Raw genomic sequence first — 19181 nt, forward strand, 5'->3', positions numbered from 1 at the left:
TTCTCATCTCCATTTATAGTCTAATAATATGCCAGTCCCCCAAGCGACCAATCAAGGGTGGAGGTCAGCAGAGCGATGGGGGGAGTTCTGGGTGGAAGTAGATGGGATCCCCTGGGCTGCTGACCCCTACCAGTGGAGGGAGGACCTGGTGTACGCGGCCCGCCCGTTGGAGAGCCGGGAGTGGGGCAACGACGACGGCCCCACCTTTTGGTTACGGTTCCAAACGCGGGAGGAGACGGAGGCGGTGCTCCTTTTTGGGCGAATACCCGTGGCAGGGGTACCCAACCTGGAAGTGCGCCTGTGCCACCCCCTCCATGTGCGGGGACTATGAACATTATAGTGAAGAGTGATAACACGAACGTTTTATTTTTTTTTGTTTTTCTAATTCATGTATTAAATATAGATAACTTCACGGACAGCTATGTGTGATTTTCTTTCTTGGCATTATTACTTCTTCTTTTGCTGTCCTTTTTACGGGAACCGATTGGTTCCCGCCTTTCTATTTGTGTGTATTTTTCTTTCTTCTTTCTCTGTGTTTGTACTGTCTAAAAAGAGGAATGAGTGTTAATAAAGTGAAGAAAGAGGAAACCTACCTAAGAACTAAAACGGCATTTACAGGCACATAAAAATGCGAGTAGCCTCGTCGGAGGCTGCTCGATTTCGCGAAAGGAGGGAGTATTGTAATGGCCCGAAATTCGGGGGCCATTTGCAAATTATTTCGCGGAGGACAGGGCTGTTTGCGAGGCAGAGGACGATGCACAAACAGCCCTGTCTCCTTACCTCTTACTCTCTTCCCCCCGTGCGGGGTTAAAGCTCGTGTTGATGAACACAAAAGAAGTGCTCGTTTCAATGTAATTAAGATGACGAGAGGTAAGCATTCGAATGTTGTAATTTGCAACAATAGAACGATAGTGACATACGCTTAAATGTGATACTACCATTGATTGACAATGGTGATGTTAGGTAACTCATTTTCATCAATAATTTTTTGTAACCGGTGATTTACACTTTCAAGTAATATGCCACATTCTGATTTAAGTTTTGGTTAACATTACACTCACCGTTATTGGTGAAGTGAAGCTAATTTCTTGTAAGGTGGAGGTGATGACGCCCTATTTTCATTTTGACTTGCTACATTAGGCTTCTTATATTGATGTTCAGTATTCTGCCTTTCTTTCAGTTTTGCTCCGTTTGTATTGGGGTATTAACTTTGTGATGGGTGGCATATGTTCATGCTCCATAGGGTCTGACGGTCTTGTTACAGAAACGGTTATAGTTTATATATGACAATTTTTATAATAGGGTGAAACGAACACAAGACCTACCTGCGGACCAAACATTTTGCAATGGCACTCTTCGGGCGGGTAGAAAAAATAGCCCGCTTGATGTCAGCAGCGCAATAAAGAATGGGGAGATCATTGTCCGCTAAACCAATGATTGGTTTTCAAGTGGAAAGACCAGAGGGACGTCACAATGATCTCTTCTGAATTTGGCTGCAAATTTGTGGATGTGCCTAGCACACGAGGGCCCAAGAGGAAGCATGAGGCGATTGCCAAATATAACATCAACATGAGAGGGTTTGATCATTGTGACCAACTCTTGTCTTACTACCCTAGCGAGCACAAATCCCAGAGGTGGTATAAAAAGCTGGCGATTAACTTGGTCCCGATGATGGTTACAAATAGTTTTATTCTATTTAACAAATTTAGCGGTTCTAAGAAAAGCCTACATGAATTTAGGTAAGATTTAATAGAATCCCCAATAAAAATAGGGTCGCGGCCGGCTCCTCCTAAGCCCATAGCCACATCCCACCCCCTGCCTATCCTTCATCCGGGGAAAAACCTAAGAAGCAGAAAAGATGCAGTGTCATACTACAGGTACCCGTAAGGTAGTGAATAGGATTTGCTCAGAATGTGAAAGTCAACCAAGGCTCTGCCTAAGGTCTTGTTTTCGAATTTATCACAACGAATAGTAAGAATTTTAGAGCCTCTTCTCTGAAAGTAAGAGCAAGGCCAAGAGGGATAAGATGTTGCGGAAGAGGGAGAGGTGAAGGGCTGCTGGGGGATTCGTGACCCCCCCCCGCGGAAGGGTGTACTGCTAGCGACAACGCGCCTAGCAGGGGCCCCGAGCGTGATGTGGTTGGTACGGAGACTCCGAAGGGCGCGGCAAAACAGAGCCGACCCCCACGCGACACTTTATCCGGCGAGTTGCAGGAAAACAAGAGGGACCCTCATATACCGATTTTACCAAGGACTTCAAGAGGATGGCCATCGTTCCTCACAACTACTCTGCAGGGTGGTGATGGAGGAATGGATTACGGTGATTGAGAGGCGGCTGGAAAAATCTGGGACGCTGTCCCAGAGAGCCAGGAGCTCCCAATCTTTTAGGGCACCAGGCTAATCAACGGAGCCATGGAGGTTGCTTGCTTCAACGACCTCTCCACGTCGTGGCTGGTGACCGCTACCGATCAGATGGGACCTGTGTAAGGGAAATGTGTAAGGGACCTGTGTAAGGGAAATGTGTAAGGGACCATCTGTAAATGTGTTGAGGGGGACACCCTCATAAAGAGGAGACTGATGCTCTGGGTCCCAGGACACAGCAAGCCAGAGGTCAAGCCTCTTCAAGAAAGGCTTAAGCGGGTCAACCCTGGGCTTAACATAAGCCTATGGAGGACCTACGACAGGAAGGTGCTGGCAAAGGACACCCGATTTATTTTGGGCGTCGACGAACCATCAGCCGACATCACATCTGGGCCCAACTTCCAGAGACACATCGGCCTCAGCGAGGTTGAGGTTGCCCTTTTAGGGACTGCATGGGGGATAAACCGAAACCCCCTGATGACGATGCTGACACAACCAGCAAGGAGGGAACGGAGGCTCAGCCATAGCAGGCATCCCTATGCTCCAGGCTAACCTCTAGCATTCCAAGGCCGCCTCAGGGGTCCCGCAAAGGATCCTAAATGAAGGTAAGGCCAACGTTGCTCTGATCCAATAACCATGGGCATTCCCAGGAAGGATCAGAGGCTTCAGTGTATCCGGCCGAAACACTACGAAAATGCGGCGAGTGTTGCTCGACGTTGGCCGCTTCTCCTCGCCTGTGATACTGTTAATAAGATCCAACGACTTGAGGAGGGGCATAAGTTATCACCAGCTGAGGAGTAATTTTCACAGCATTTGGTAGTGTTCCATTGCGTCAATCTTCATAGACCTAGAACTAGTTTTTGCCTGTTTAAGGGTTGAGAGCTACGACCTCAATTTACCTCCAGGGACGAGACGGCAGCCCTGCTGACTCTGGGGACTGATGCCAGCATGAGGACGACCATCACCCCCAGGCTCCCACTACGACCGAAAAGAGAGGCAGGAACGGAACAACCCAGTGAACCCCCACCCCAGTTAGGACGACAGCGTCCTAGTGCCCCCCTGCCCCCAAACCCCCAGGGATACCAGTGTAGATTAAATATCAGATGTCAATACCAGTGAAGGAGTAGACTATTTATTTATATCATTGCCAGTGAAAGAGGAGCAGAGACTATTTATTTACTTAATTATTTATTTATGTATATGTCTATACTTGTTAATATGTTAACGCAGTTTATCCTTGGCACATTAATATTCCATAGTCTATCGTACTGTGGCGGCCTGACGGTGGTTTTGCGGGTTTCCCGTCGTCCTTAGGGTAAATGCCAGGCCAATACCACTCCCGTACCAGTGTTCAACCCCAGTAGTGCTGAAGAGGCGTATGCCTAAGCAGCTTCGCGAGATGTATATTTTTTGTTATCATGTTACTTGTTATATATATCATATTTTATGTAATGTTATTATCTCGTGAAAATGAAGTTCGTTGAACTGAACAATCAGGTACTAAAGGGGACCATTCCGCGCATTTAGCTAGCAGCCAAGGTATCATCACATCCAGCTACCAGTTCCTCAGTGGACTCCAGCGCCTGCACACCGCCACCTGCTGCCAATCCAGCGCTGTCTGCAGCCGTCATCACGCCGCCTCCAGCCACCACCACCCCATCAGCCGCCCCCGCAGCACTGACAGTAGCCACCAACACCCAGCCACCACCGCCTGTCTAGCCATCCGCCGCCAAGCAGCCTGCCAACGCCACGGTCCAGGGCTCGGTAAGCCATGCAAGCCACTCCAGCCAGTTTACGCATGCGCATTCCCCTTGTCAGAGCCTGGATTTTACCACCGTCCATGTTAAACGTAAAAATAAGGTTTTAACTGTTACCCCGATTATTGCAACAAGCAATAAATATGCAATACTTGCCACATCAGGTGATTCAGACAAAATTTCTCAAACTTCAAGTGCTTCTAAAAATGTTAATGTTAATAATTCTGTCAATTCAAGTGTTCACAAATCAATTATTAACTGTGTAGCCAGTACATCACACGAAGGTTCCGATGATACCCCCTCTGCACCTAAATCTAGAATTCCCCCACAATTGCGTCCGACACGTCTAAATGGCCATCTCTCTACGCAAAACTCACTAAATCTTGTTCGTCTCCCCCAGTTTTGCATGCCACCTCTAAATCTTCTGCTGTGATTAAATGTTCGTGAATTTCTGACTTTAACATTGCCAAGAAAATATTAAGTGAGCTTGAAATTCCCTTTAATACGTACTCTCTCTCTGAGAACAAAAACGAACGGTAGTAGGCCTGCTTACGGGCCACTATCATGTTAAGAGACATATGCACCGGCTGGGGGTTACAGAATCAGGTGTAGATGGTGTGAGATGGGAGAGGAAACAACAACCCATCTAATATGAGAGTGCCCCGCAATCATGAGGACTCGATACAGACACCTGGGCTTAGCTTTTGTAGAGCCCAAGGAGGTAACAGATCTTCCCATTGGGGACCTTTTGTCCCTCACTAAGGACATAGGCCTCTATGGGTGAGCAGTCATCGCTGGTTAGCTCAATGGACCTACAGGTCTAAGTGCCCTGGGAGCTGATCCCCCACCGCATCATCAATCAATCGGGTTCGAGTCCCAGCCTGCCCCTTGGCCCAGTCCACGACAGTACCTTTCTAAACGACGAACGGACTTCATTGAAAACCCCCCGGGAAGTGCCTGTTATTAAGATAAGAAGTGGAAAGCATGTGCACATAAGTTTGGAACTGGAAATTGAGAGAGTATGGACAAATTATCCAGACAGAAAGGGACAAAAAAACTCCGGTTGATTTTCAATACTGATGTAGTTCCCATGGCTCGTGGCTCATGTTGTCAGATCTGGCCTATTACGGTTAGATTTCATGGTTTCAAAGACATATACCCTAAGCCTATTGGGTATGGTTGTATTGTCCTACTCTTTAAATATTAATGAAACAACTTAAACGTTTTCCGGTACAAAAAGCTGAATGAACTTAACCTTCTCCACGACAACCCTATACCTCAAATGTCTTCGCACTCAAGAGGAGCTCACAAAACTGCAGTGGACGGCTCTTCCTCATCCACACTGCAGCACTGATCTCCCATCATATTTCCATTAGGCCCATAAAGGACGCTGTCAGACAAGCTATGTGGATGGTGAAGTTATTGATGCAGTGCGACGCTGGCTCAGACATCAACCAGTGGATTGGTAGTGTACAAGTATACAGGCTCACCTTTCAAGGAGACACATGGGAGTTGCTTAGAAAAATAGTGTTGAGTAGCTAAAAGATTGGGGATTAACATGGTGTATTTGAATGCTCAAATAAAACAACAGGTTTCAGAAAAAAATTGTCGCAATACTAATTACACTCCCCTCGTACTTTATGATTATTATACACTTCATGGACCATCGTGTACCCATATTTCATGAGATGATGGCAGGAAGTCATGTAAATCAATGTAGCATGACAGTGTAAGACCCTAAAAAAAACCTCAGGAGAGAAATTTAAACCAAACAGAGGGGAATTACACTGAGGGAGTGTTGGTTGCACTGCAACACCCACCCACATGCCTCTCAACTTGAGGATTGACTGATGACTCCGTGGTTACTTCTTGGGGTTTCAAGTGGATACAGGAATAAAGCCAGTCTGTTCAAAAATTTCATTCCTCAAACAAACTACAGCATAAATGAATTGATTAGGGAAAAAAATTCTCCCGCTTCCTCTTCTCTTCACTGGTTAACTAGAATTACTAGACAGGTTAACTTTCTCATTCCACCCTTTTAGTCGCCTCTTACGACAAGCAGGGATACTGCGAGAGTATTCTTAAACCCCCAACCCGCAGGGGCACGGACAGAAAAGGCCTCCATGCAGACATGGCAATGGAGGGCCTTTGCTTGGTAACCTTACCAGATAAGAAAAATCATTAACTGTAGGGGCATAGCTGGAAAGTTGCCACTTAATATGGTAAATTCCCATAATAAGAGCAAATGAATGTATTAGTAGACCCCTCAATTCCAAAACTCATGACAATAGATATTAATGAGTCCGCAGTTTATAGCCCATGAGAGACAATGAGCATTAGAAGGCCAACCAATCCCTAAATACACAAAACTCTCGTGTTCAGATTACCATTATTAATATTCGATTCAGCACCCAGGCCATTAACTTTTGACCTAAGGGTTAGACCAATACAGAGACTTGATCTCCCTAAATAAACTCTTCTTCATTCAGAGGGAACTTGGGCCACTAAAAATGGTTGGTTAGAGCAGACGCTAAAACAATACAAATGAGGGCTTGGAGATAAGATCTAAAAATTGCCACATGCATCGTACGGAGCACAAATGCCTATTTTTAACTACACACAGAATGGAGTTGGTGGTTATCCAGTATGCACTGAGCAAGCATGTGTGGGTAGTGAAATTTTACCCCAAGTGGCTCTGATAAGCCAGAATAAGCGCTGGTTTCAAAGGAGTATTTTCACAGACGTAATTTTACATGTACCAAACTATTTAAAGAAATAACTCACAAGAACTTCAAACGAGATATTATAAAAAATACTTGGTGTAAAATTTAACATAAGATAAATATTGGACATATTGATAATGTATTTACAAAATGAATTCATATATTTAGATCATTATCAGGATCCTCTTCATCCCAGTCATCCATTTCATCAGGTTGGTAATGGATTATCCCACTCCCTGGGGTTTCCACTTTCGGGTCATTTCTGGAATAAAATTGAAAAGCAAATTCTTAAACGTATCTCATTTTCAGGTAACAGTGTCACCAATATTATTTGACAATTGAGAATTTAAACATACGACCAATGGGATGCCAGCTTGTACAAGCTTCTAAGATAACAAACACGTCTTGTTCCCAGCACGGAATTGGGTAGCACATTAAAGATTTGACTTTAAACAACACGATACCTCCACTGCAAAAACGCTCAACAGTTGCCCACAGAATCAAATCCGCACATCTAGTAGCCCAACATTACAGATGCGCTCAGCTGGCAGTGTCTGGAGCATAAATGCTGATCTCCTATTCCCCAAGCTTGGAGGAGAGCGTTTATGCTCCAGACACTAACATCTGAGCGGAATGGTATTGTTGGGCTACTAGATGAGCAGATTTGATTCGGTGGGCGATTATTAAACATTTTTGGAGTGGAGGTGTCGAACAGTTTCAAAAGACTCAATGAAAAAAACATGGAACCCGGCCAGTTTTCTTCCGCACTCCTTCTCCACTTGAACATGTTTTCATGTTTATAAGCTCACCTCCATGATCTAAAAATTTAAACTGCCAGCCATAAAGTATGAACAAATGATGACTGATATACTATTCACAAAAAAGTTGATTCTGATTAAGAATATGTACATCCAAATACTTAATCTAATCAATATCTGTCAAGTACCTGAATAGAACATCAACACTTATACCTTGAGATTTGGGTGCTTTTTGTTGTCATTATTAATTTTTAAGCTCATTTTCAATTGAAACAAGGCCTAAAATAGGCACAACAGAGAATTCATTCAGTCAATGGAATATCATATTTACATAGGATTAAAATTTTCTCATGCTCTCCACTTTTTGCCCGTATGCCCTAATTAAGTATTTCAGCAGTGTTTCACCACATTTAATACTCATCACAAGGGAGGCCACAGATTGAAACCTTCTCATATTTTCTCTGACATTTTTAAAATTTCATAGGCGTATTTTTTCCATGAAAAGAAAATTGATAGGCCAGTCAAAAATTACTTCAGTGATTTAAGGGTATTTCACCTAAAATAATTATTCAATAAAAATAACAATTGGTAGAACATTTTGCCAAGCGTCGATACATGTTCATCTCCTCACTCATTGCACACACGCTAATGAATGTTGCTACAGTAAAACTGACAAAACAGTTATTACGGATTTGGAGGTTGGGAGAAATGACCTAGATAGACTGCCTTAGCACTGCTGTCCTGCTTCCACAGCACAATCTTTCTCCCTCCATTCAAAAAGTGCAACTTTAAAAACATCTTGCCTTTGCCACCCTCCTAAGCAATAGTTCCTCCATCTTCCATTTACCAAACCTGACTCATTCCCTATTCTTAGAGTCCAATTGTCTCATAGCTGCCAAGGGACACTCGGAAGTAGGATATAGGAGAACAGTCTCCTCAAGGGATCTTTCCCCAATCCTCCAAATAAAAGAGACTGAGCAAGCATATGAGAATTTTTTGGACCCTGTCTCTGAAAGTGAGACCTTGTAGCAAACTGGCGTCCTTGTTTCCCCCATGATGGCACTACTCCTCTTCCTCCAGGTAAAAACCATATCTTGGACTCTCTCTCCAGCTGCATTGCCTCCGAGAAGCAATGTGAGCCTCTCCTTGAATGCCTTATGCCCTGGAGCAACTTTTTCTTCTTTAGCCAAATACAGTCGGATCCGGATTTAACGTCTTCGCATTTAACGTTTTTCCGCATTTAGCGTTTATTTTTTAGGGTCCCGATTCATTCCCTATTAGGGCAATGTAAAAATTATCCGTATTTAGTGTTTCCGCATTTAGCGTTTTTCCGCATTTATGGTCGTAAAAAATTTTCCCGCACAAGATTATTTTGCCCGATTTAACGTTTTTTCATGACGGCTCATGCAAATGATTATCCAAATCTTCGAATTTCTGCTCATCATAAAGAAGAGTCTCATGAAAGTTTACCAAGAGTCAATAGAATCTACCGGGGAACGCTTCTTCAACTGCTTTCTTCCGCGAGCGCAGCGCTGGGACCTTCAACTCGCAAGCTAGGTGATTTGTCTTCTCGTAATGTTTCGCTCCCCTTCTGATCCAAACACCAGACACTTTTTGTATGAGATCCGATCTAATGGAGCAAATTCATCCCTTAATAACCTCTTAACTACCTTATCCTGCACTTCGTGAACTTCGATGATACGTGACGACTGATGACACGAGTTATACTCCGAGGGCCGCTACAATGATGGTTTCCTCGTAATGTTTTCAACTGACGGCTTATGCCCCTTTCAACTCTACTCTCTACGGGTAGTCCATTGTTAGCCCAATATTTTTCCAGTCGGCTACTTTCTCTTTTCAAAAGAGGCCCAATATCATTTGCGCAGTTCACTAGAAGATTCTTTTTATGATCCATTCCAAGGTCAGTTTCCACGGAGGAACAGCGAAAGAACCGAGGAAGTGTTTCCCCTGTCATGATCGTGAGTGAAAGCATTTTTTCCTAACGGAACAATATTATTTTACATCGTAATTTAGATATCCCGGAGCCCATATACCGACATGCGGCTGGTTGATATCGCTGCCGGTTCAAAGATATTTATCTGGTGCTATTTTATGTGAAAAGCGAATGACAATCGGAGTTTTGACGAACTATCACGGTCCATGACTCTAAATAAATCGCTCATGCTGAAAAAAATAACCGCATAACCACGGTAAAATAGATGAGCGCGGAAAAATACGAAAATCCAGCAGGTCCAGAAATCCCTTGGTGGTTGACTGCGACATCATAACTCGGACGAAATTGACAAACTCCGGAGGCACTGACAATTTTTCAGATGAAATCCAGTTCTATTGAAGATTAAAACTTTTCACTTAACAGAGTTTAGCTAATCGTTATTCAAGGTCCAACCAAATTTTATTAAAAGCTGCCGAGAAACGATGAGTCGGAGTCAAGGTGATCAGCGCGCCGCGTACCTAAGCAACTTCTCCCGGCTCCATTCGTCCTGTATGAGGCCGCGGATATGACAACGAGTCTGGTGTTGCCATCGAGTTGAATCACCATCAACTTGTACGCATACTAGAAAAAAGATTCTCCATTTTTGGATGGCCTCGAAATCCAAAATGTGCGCACAGGAGGCTCATAAATCGCTCGTTTCGCCGAGGCAACAGAAAACGTTAAATTGGCAAAATTCCAGTAAATCTCCCTTTTCCTAGATATTCGGTAGTTTAGAATTCGGGATTAGCGATCTTCTGCTGTCCCTTTATTTCACTCATCTTCATTGATCATTGATGAAATGACGGTTTTTGCGAGTACCTACTTACACCTTTTTTATTATATTAGAAATGCTATAGTCACCTACATGTCACTTTTACAGAAAAAAATTTAAATTTTCTTCGAGGCCACTGAAATATGCGTAAAATGGAATCACTAATTTCCATAATAATATTCCGTGTGGGAATGCTTTTAAGTTGATGACTATTATAATTTTCTTAAAATATTTCATTGAAACAATTGTCATCTTCTGATCATTACTTATTTTTACTACCCATTTTTTTAGCTGATTCCTGAAAAGTATTATCCAACCTTCATAGGGCAAAGAACATTTCATTAAAGAATTTTTTGCTGCATTCAGCACCATTTAGTTACTTAAAATAATACTTTTTATTCATAAAAAGCCATTCCAATCATTTCAGACCCTAAAACCTGAAAAAAATGGCAGGTCCTCATTTAGTGTTTTTCCGCATTTAGTGTTTTAAATTGTGTCCCCGCTGAAAAACCTTAAATCAGGATTCTACTGTATGTTCCATCTGGCACCTTCTTCCAAAATAATTCTACTTCATCATCATTAAACAATTGATGATCAGAATAACCTTCTTCTTCGACAATTTCAGAAAAAATCAAATAAATTCTTTTGCTACTTCTTAGTTAGCATTAGCAGATTCATCAGTGAGTTTAACATTGCGCAAACAAGCTATTCTCTTAAAGTGGTCAAACTAGCCTTCTCTAGCCTGAAATTTTGGAGTATCTGCATCATCTTTTCTTAATTGTTGGTTCCAATCTCCATACAAACAGCAAGCCTTTGCTTAAATAACAGCAATACTCATAGGAATATTTTTTTGATCCTTTGCATATTCTATAATTTTACCTTCTTCCTTCACAATCGAGCACACTGCAAAAATGACTTCATTGCAAAGAGCATCCATTTGCAACAAATGATTCCCTACTTTCAGCACATGTAATAATTGTCAACTTTTGCTTGATAGTGTTAAGTTAATGCGACCTTCGCTCATTTTCACCAATCTCTACCTCATCATTCTCACAGTTTTCACTTATTTTTATCACAACAAATCAAGAAATGGAGCAGATACAAAACAATCACATTGGTTGAAGTCAACACTGCACTCTATCGTATACATTCGTATGGACCACATACACCACCATATGAAACAGATGAATGTTGGGATGCACAGTAAAAAATGTGTCAAATCTAAAAAATAGCTTATAAACATATGTTCGAAGTCCAGAAGTCAAGTCAAAAATATCAAATTAGAACTTACGATAGTGTGAACTGTACTTAAGTCTAGGACTGCCTGTATTGAGATGCAGACTTGGGTAAGAACAAGGTCAACGGAGAGTCATTCAGTGGCACAAACAATGCTCAAATATTGATTTCATACATAGACACCTAAAATAACCACAAAAATAATCGGTTAAAGGACACATCATATGTATCTTGAGAGAGCTGGAAATCACAGGAGTACATATCAGGAACGAAGATTGCCCCTTGCTCACCTCAAATATGGAAGAACCAACTGGCTTCGAGCCTCCTTCTCCTTTTCATCCAAACTCAACTTAAAAGTAGTGACATCAGCCATAGGATCGACTACATCAGCTGGTGTACTTTTCACTGCTTCAGTATAAGGTTCTGACCACAGCCTGTTACAAGCATCAACTGAATAATGTTCCACCTGCAAAAAAATTAGTCTATCAGTAAATATCCACAAAAAGTCTCAGCCAGATGAAATATTCTACGCAGCACATATGATCTTGATTTCATATTACTTTCCAGAAGATACTTAAGGCAAAGTTCTCCAGCACTATGTACCTAACTTTTTAATGTCACCAACACACTCCAATTCCAAGGGGTGTTGCAGAAACATATTGACTTTTCTCCTTCATATACTACTAACCTCAATCAAAAACAACTAATTTACCCCAAGTGGTGATTGGAAATCATAATCATGTGTACAACACATAATTCTCCATAGTGGATACTTAGAATGTGTTGCGATTAAATCACATGGTTTTTCACATGTACATATTACGCATTTCTAAAATCAATAATGTTCACTCTGGTGTTTGTAGCACATTTGCTATTTTCTCCTGCCTGGTTACTCATATGCTACACATTAATGGCTTGAATATATCAGAGACACAACACAAACCTCTAAAAACTTTAAAATGTAGGAGTCGATTAAAACAGAATGCATCAATAGCTGCTAGAATAGCAATATTTCATTTACTACTGATACTTAGATAGATTTAAAATAATTTGTACTTATATACCCTTTTCCTCATATTTACAAAGTAACTTATTGGTATTAAATTGATATAATTAATTTTAAATTTATTTCCTCTATAATGGTGTGAACACAAGCTTTAAAAGGGGACAAATATCAGACAAGACGTTTCTATTACAATGTTGCCTGAATATAGAACTGTGTGATGGTTACAAAAATGTGGGGCATTGCCTTCCAGCATCATAATTTAGAGAAAAAATAAGGCAACATTTATCATCAGTTCTATTCTCAGACTGAAATGAGCTCCAACAAGCTTCATGGTGTTGCTAAGTGCTTCTATGGGAGAATGCACAGGTTACCAGCATCAGATCAGGCTTCTTTGTTAATTGATTTTAAGCACAAATGCTGTTTACCGTTTTTATGCAAGAAGACACGGAATACATAATTGACTTTTTACAAGCTATCTAATCTACCAAGAGCTTTGAGTTCTTTTTGATTGGTGGGTCTTCCAGCATGACAATGATGCCCATAAACCCTGAGTTTGTCGGCAACAGGGATTTGCGAGGGAACTTCTAATCATCAAACAAGCCCTGTTGGTGTGAGTCTGTTGTTCCTCATTTTCATTGTGAGCAATAAGTATCCTAGCTGAAAAGTTCCTCCATTTCTCTTCTTAGCCCTCTATGCCCACTTATTTTCATAATTATTATCACATCCACCAGAGACAAACATGGGAAGGGTCAACAGCTAAGTTGGGGAGGGGGGCTCACGAGAAGGAGCAGGAGGGAGGGAAGCATTACAGGAATAGGTTTTGGCCAGTCCATTGCAAGGGTGGAATTTTGCATGGGCGAGGACGAATATGACATTTTACATTATGATTACATTTTAATCTGTGAGAGCATTCTTTAATAAATGCTATGGCAGAAGATTTAAATTATTGTTACATAAAGGCATAAATTATTGTTAAATACCTATTCCACCTTGTGTTAAGTACTCTAACATCTCCACTTGGTAAGAATACCCAAATAGTTTTGAAACGTAAACAAATCCTACTTAGTCATATTTCGTGTGATAAAAGAAATTTCTTAAACCATATTCAGGTTCAAAAAATGTATCAGCAAAAATAGGTTCATGTCTGTTTGAAAATAGAACGATAACACCCCAGAGATGAAAATTTGGTTGAATCCCAAGATGATGCCAAGGTTAACAACAGAGGCACCATCTCAGGTCCATAAAGACTAGCACTATCTAAGGCCTTGAGTAAGGAAGGACCCAGGAGGGGTGTTATGGTTTTTGCTGAGTAATTATTTCCATGTGAAAGGGACAGCAACTCTACTGGAAGCAAAACTGGGACTGTAATTCTGGTCCACCCATGTATGACCAGAAAATATCTTGCTTTAATTACCAGATGAATTTGTTCTCCTGTGTGTTTCTATTCTTCATTTTGTGATCCCCCTAACCCACTGTAGCCCTTGAAGAAATAGCAAAGTTATGGGCAAGTTATCTTGGATGCCATTAAAATCACTCTAAATTACCATGATAAATACTTATCCCCAAATAACGTGTTTTCAAAATTTGTAATGATACAATTATAACAGACATAGAAAAGTGAGTCACATGAAATGGCAATCTAGTTAATACTACATACTGCTAAAAAGAAGTATCACAAGAAATAAAACAGCATAGCATTTAGATAATTAATACTAACCCTGCGGTTATTTCCTTTCGTATTTTTCAGCTGTATACAGCAGAGATTCCTACCATGGGAATTTGGCTTTGGTGGCTGTATCCTTAAAATTATCCCGGCAATATGATTCATCTCCATGACCTCATATTCATCCAACATATCTTGGTGTAGCAATCCAACTATTCTACACCCTGAAAAATGAATTGTTTCAAATACTGGAAAATAAAAAATATTCAGGCGTGGACTTAATGGGGCGAGCCTATCCAGGTATAAATGACTGGAAGCTTTTAACAAGTTGTTCAGAACCTGTAACCAAAGTGTTCGTGAACTCTTGGGGAACCGTTCATGGAGTGTATTTTGGCCCATTTAAATGTTACAAACTGGTCAAATAAGCTGTAAGTGTGGCGTTTCGGAGATGCTGAATAAGACATAAGGAATACATCGAAATGTTGGCCAACAATTTTACATATCATTCTCAGACCTATACTCTGAATATTAATCATCATTTGTGTTATCCTGAACCCTTCCTGTACAGTTAGAGAATGCTTCCAGAACATATGAAAACACCTCATGAACAGCAGGAAAACGCCTGATGAACGGCTTATTGGAATGGTTCCCCGACAGTTCATGAACACTTCTGTAATAGGTTCTGAATAGTTTATGTCACACTTCTGGAATGGTTCATGAACAATTTATTTTCACCAGGGATGCAACCTTTATCATTCATAACAATTGTATATCATTCTCAGACTTATACACGAAGACGTTACTTATCATTAAATAATTGAGGTCAAGAAAAAGAAAAAAATTTAATAATACCAAAGCTTGATCAGGAAGCTGTTAAAGACATGTTTACAAACTGTAGTTTGCCTGAATTGAAGTGTTGCATACCAATGAAACTTAACAGTTAAGGAAGCACTCTCAAGCCTTTGGGAAAAGATTTTCAAGCTTCTTTTGGGGTTATTTGCAGTACTTTTAGTTATTGCACAAGCTCGGCAGCTCCATTCTGTAAGCAAGCGTCATGAGCTGTTTGACGGCTTGTGAGTTGACATTTGAAAAGCACAATGAAAGGTTGAGTTTCTTATCTTCATCGTGGTAATAATGGCGAAGAATCAATGAGAACCTTCAATACATATTAAAGCTGGTGCCAAACTGGAAGTATCATTTCTGCTGCTGTGTGCTGTTACAAGTTATTTATTGAATCAACAATGATGGCAAAATCACAACAGTGCATACAAAATATTTTTTTTTAAGTATGAACAATAACAAGTTACTATTGCTATTTGATAAATGGTTTTTAAGTAGTTTAGTTTTCTACCATGAATTACCAGCATTTTTTTATAAAAATCATCCTTGTTAATTAGAGCCAAACTCTTACCTATGTTTCGCTCAAAGTACCTACACCTCAGGCAATTTTACGATTGATAAATATCGTGGAAACAGTTGATCATTAACATGTATTTTGTTTTGAGGCTGTCATGTTAATATTTACTCAATTTCACCGTGGTAATAGAAAAAAGAGCCACTACAATACACACAAAATTAGTGTTAACGTCTACAGTTAATCACCAAGTGTAATTGCACGTGATAATGTTAGTCGATATTTGCCTGTCACTTGTTAAATATCCAAACGATAATCATCCGTACACAAATAATTTCACCAGATAACTTCACTAAACAAATGAATCCAAATGAAGACGAGCGAGTTTAACCTGAATATTGGCATCACTAAAAATGCATTTATCTACCTTGGATACATTCAGCATATCGATGTACATGAAACAACTTTTAAATGATAACTTGACATTATTAATACACCAGGAAACATATATGGATTACCTAGCGACATGAACATTAATTTAGGGCTTATTCTCAAAAACCTGATAAGTAAAAAAGGTAAAAACTCTGTAATCAATAAACCAAACGAACATGGAACAGATTACAAAAAATGTACAACAGGGCAGCCTGGAAAACATTCGCACTCTCTGAATCTCGAACTCTAATCGTACAGGAAGTGGTATGCTATCACTACTTAGGCTAAATTGGCATTCAATGTAAGAGTGAAATTTTTAAACTAAATTCGATGTATCCGTATTTCTAAATTTAGAATGTATTTTTTATTCCTAACTTGGGCGTTTATAAGGGTAAAACCCTTCAATCGTATTCCTACCTAAGTGTCCACTTTTGAAAAAAAAGGTTTCATCTTCAGTCTTGACATCACTAACAGAAAGTCTACTGGATTGACATGTATTTCCTAAAACGTATGCCTCGGTGTATCAACACTTGAATAAGGTAACAAGTTATTGTACTTAACTGTGAAGAGCAATACATTTTCTGTTGTCACTGTCAATGATTATAATACATTAAGCACTAAATCCTTGGAGTGATGGCAGAAATTAACTGTCAAAAACCGAAGTGCACATCCTTGACTTAGCTTTCACCGGCTCTCATCAATGCAAGGTCTAATTTCTCACCACTTTCAATCGCAATCAAGGCTAAGGTGTTATCGGAAAATATATCACCAATTCAAAGTACGCAGATGTAAGTTTAATTTTATGAATTTCTATTATTAATTTTAATACATTTTATTTATGGGAAGTGATAAAATAAAGTAGCTACCATTGTAATTACAAATAATGTGCTATTACTATACAATCATTAGGCAAATTTATAATGAAAAACTTAAGCACATTGCCATGACGAAACTACCACAGGCCCTCTTGGCTGTGAATACTTTCACCGACGAGGTAGAGTGACATCACTAAAAAGTTTTAGAATCGCTCCAGCGTCGTACCCATCAATAAATTGATGAAATCCGTATTAAAACTGTCGATGAGAATATTACCCTCACTATATTACTTTGGCAATTTACGCACATTTCATCAACAATTCAGCATAAACAGTCACGCAAAGTTAATAACACTTTTGAATTTTTGAACATATTAGCCCTAATTTTAAAAGCCTTACCTTAATCACTCATTCATGTTTTTTAATTAATGCTTATCGTTTACGCAAAATAGTGAATAATGAATAGCATGAATAAAATATTACATTTAGTAACTGCGGAGGAAATGGGCTGGGCTTTTGAATTTAATAATCTATTCAGGAAACGTTCACGACCAGCTGTTCCATTTATAAGCTGCTTGTGGGTATTGGGTTGGAGCCAGAGGCATAGCGAGGGGGTCCAGACCCCTCCCCTCCCCCCCCCCCCCGAAAAATAATAGCACATTTACTTTGCATCACAAAAGAAAACCAAATAAGCATTGAAAATTCATGTATTTACAAAAATATTTCTTTGAAAAATGAAGTTTTTTCAATTATGAGTAGCGTTAAAATTATTTTAAAATCCTCTACTTCGTACACCAATTTTCAAAAATTTCCCCCCCAGTTAGGACCCCCCCTAACAAAATTCAAAATTCCTGGCTACGCCACTGTTTGGAGCTGTGCGAACAATTCCCAAACAGCCCACGAAATTTGTCAACTTCGAAGTGAATATCTTACCTTAATTTCGCTTTCAAAATTGTAAGCTTTTTCATGGTTATTTTGTTTCATTCATGATGATAAATACATGCTTATCATTCACGTAAAACAGTGAACCATGGATAGCATGATTGAAATGTTACATTTAGCAACTTTGGAGGAGCTTTGCAGGGCTTTTGAATTTGATAATCTGTTTAGGAAGCGTTCATGACTAGCTGTTTTTAGAAAATTTTCGATATCCCCGAGGATATTTTTCAATTAGTATTTGGATTCTCCATGACTTCTATTGTAAACCTGCAAATTTTCACAAGAATTTGATGAAAAGTATGGCTGTGGCAAATTATTTCCCTCTGGCGGTACAAGTGCTTCATCGAAAAAATTGGTCATTGCAAAGATGGCAATAAACGAGCTAGACGAACTGTAGAGCAGGAATATTAATTTATTAAATTAACATTGCTCCAGTGTCAGTTGTCAACAAAAACAAAACAATAAATGTCAGCCTCCTCAGACATACCTTGTTCTTTCGAAGAAACGACTCGATGAATAAGTTTGTACACCGCAGCAGAGCTCGAATTGATGATCATTGACGCCAAGGAGTCAATTACCAGAGTTGAATCACCCCTCATTGACGTAAAAAGTTCATTAACTTCATTCTGGGACCCAGCTTTATCCAATCCAAGCCAACCTTTGTGATCCGTTAAAAGATCATGGTACTTCACATTCGTATCTTCCGTCACACGCAGCAAGTCTTTGAAGTGGGAGACGTGGTTTTCATAACAAAGAACATGGACGGCACATTTTCTATCAATCAAACTTTGAATTATTCCGATTAGAAGAGAAGATCCATCGTTTTCAAATGTATCTAAAAATAGAATAAGTTCAAGGTATTCAATTTAGAAAATAACGAAACAAAACATAAAAATCGTGCTACACTTGAAAATAAGAAATTATAAATGCACCACTAACCAGAGATTAGAAGAAAACGGCATTTTCGCTTTCCAGTCACAACTTCACTGAGCGTCATTTTCCCGCTGCTAAGTGCCACTCAGTTTCCACAACACATTGAATGTATCACTGATATTACATAGTGATTACATACTGAATCACTGATAATACATTCCATGCATCGAGCCACTCGCTAACGATTTTACGGTGCTGCTTCTCCATCCACTGAAATTGCTTCAATTGTTCAAATAAATTCAACGATCAAAACACACGGCCACTAATAAAAAAATTATTACATCAATTAATAAGAAAATTTCCGATTATTTAATGCTAAAACGCAGGCAAATGCCCTCATGCTAGTCGAAATTTTCCATTCTAGCCAGACATCCCTGACATGCCGTACATTCCCCTCAAAGATGCACAAAGATGATTCTCCTCAAGGATTATATACTCCT

The 19181-nt window shown here is 40.0% G+C and overlaps 1 protein-coding gene across 1 annotated transcript; it reads right to left on the minus strand.

Moving 5' to 3' along the window:
• Positions 1 to 6020: 6020 nt before the first annotated feature.
• Positions 6021 to 19163, minus strand: LOC124157232 (elongator complex protein 5). The gene is made up of 6 exons (XM_046531794.1): positions 18925 to 19163; positions 18748 to 18855; positions 18296 to 18643; positions 14323 to 14492; positions 11890 to 12065; positions 6021 to 7102 (listed from the first exon to the last, which is right to left on the minus strand). Exons 2-6 carry the CDS (start codon positions 18803 to 18805, stop codon positions 6997 to 6999), a joined length of 858 nt encoding a protein of 285 aa, XP_046387750.1. The 5' UTR covers positions 18806 to 18855; positions 18925 to 19163; the 3' UTR covers positions 6021 to 6996.
• Positions 19164 to 19181: the final 18 nt, after the last annotated feature.

This window comes from Ischnura elegans, chromosome 4 (genome assembly GCF_921293095.1).
Source record: "Ischnura elegans chromosome 4, ioIscEleg1.1, whole genome shotgun sequence".
In the NCBI taxonomy this organism is placed as follows: domain Eukaryota; kingdom Metazoa; phylum Arthropoda; class Insecta; order Odonata; family Coenagrionidae; genus Ischnura; species Ischnura elegans.

Excerpts from the sequence above, each read along its gene's own strand:
- LOC124157232 (XM_046531794.1), bottom strand. The coding sequence starts at position 18,805 with ATGACGCTCAGTGAAGTTGTGACTGGAAAGCGAAAATGCCGTTTTCTT. Across the intron at positions 14,493-18,295 it reads CGTTTCTTCGAAAGAACAAG|GGTGTAGAATAGTTGGATTG; the intron begins GTATGTCTGAGG and ends TTCATTTTTCAG. Across the intron at positions 7,103-11,889 it reads TTGGTTCTTCCATATTTGAG|AAATGACCCGAAAGTGGAAA; the intron begins GTGAGCAAGGGG and ends ATTTTATTCCAG.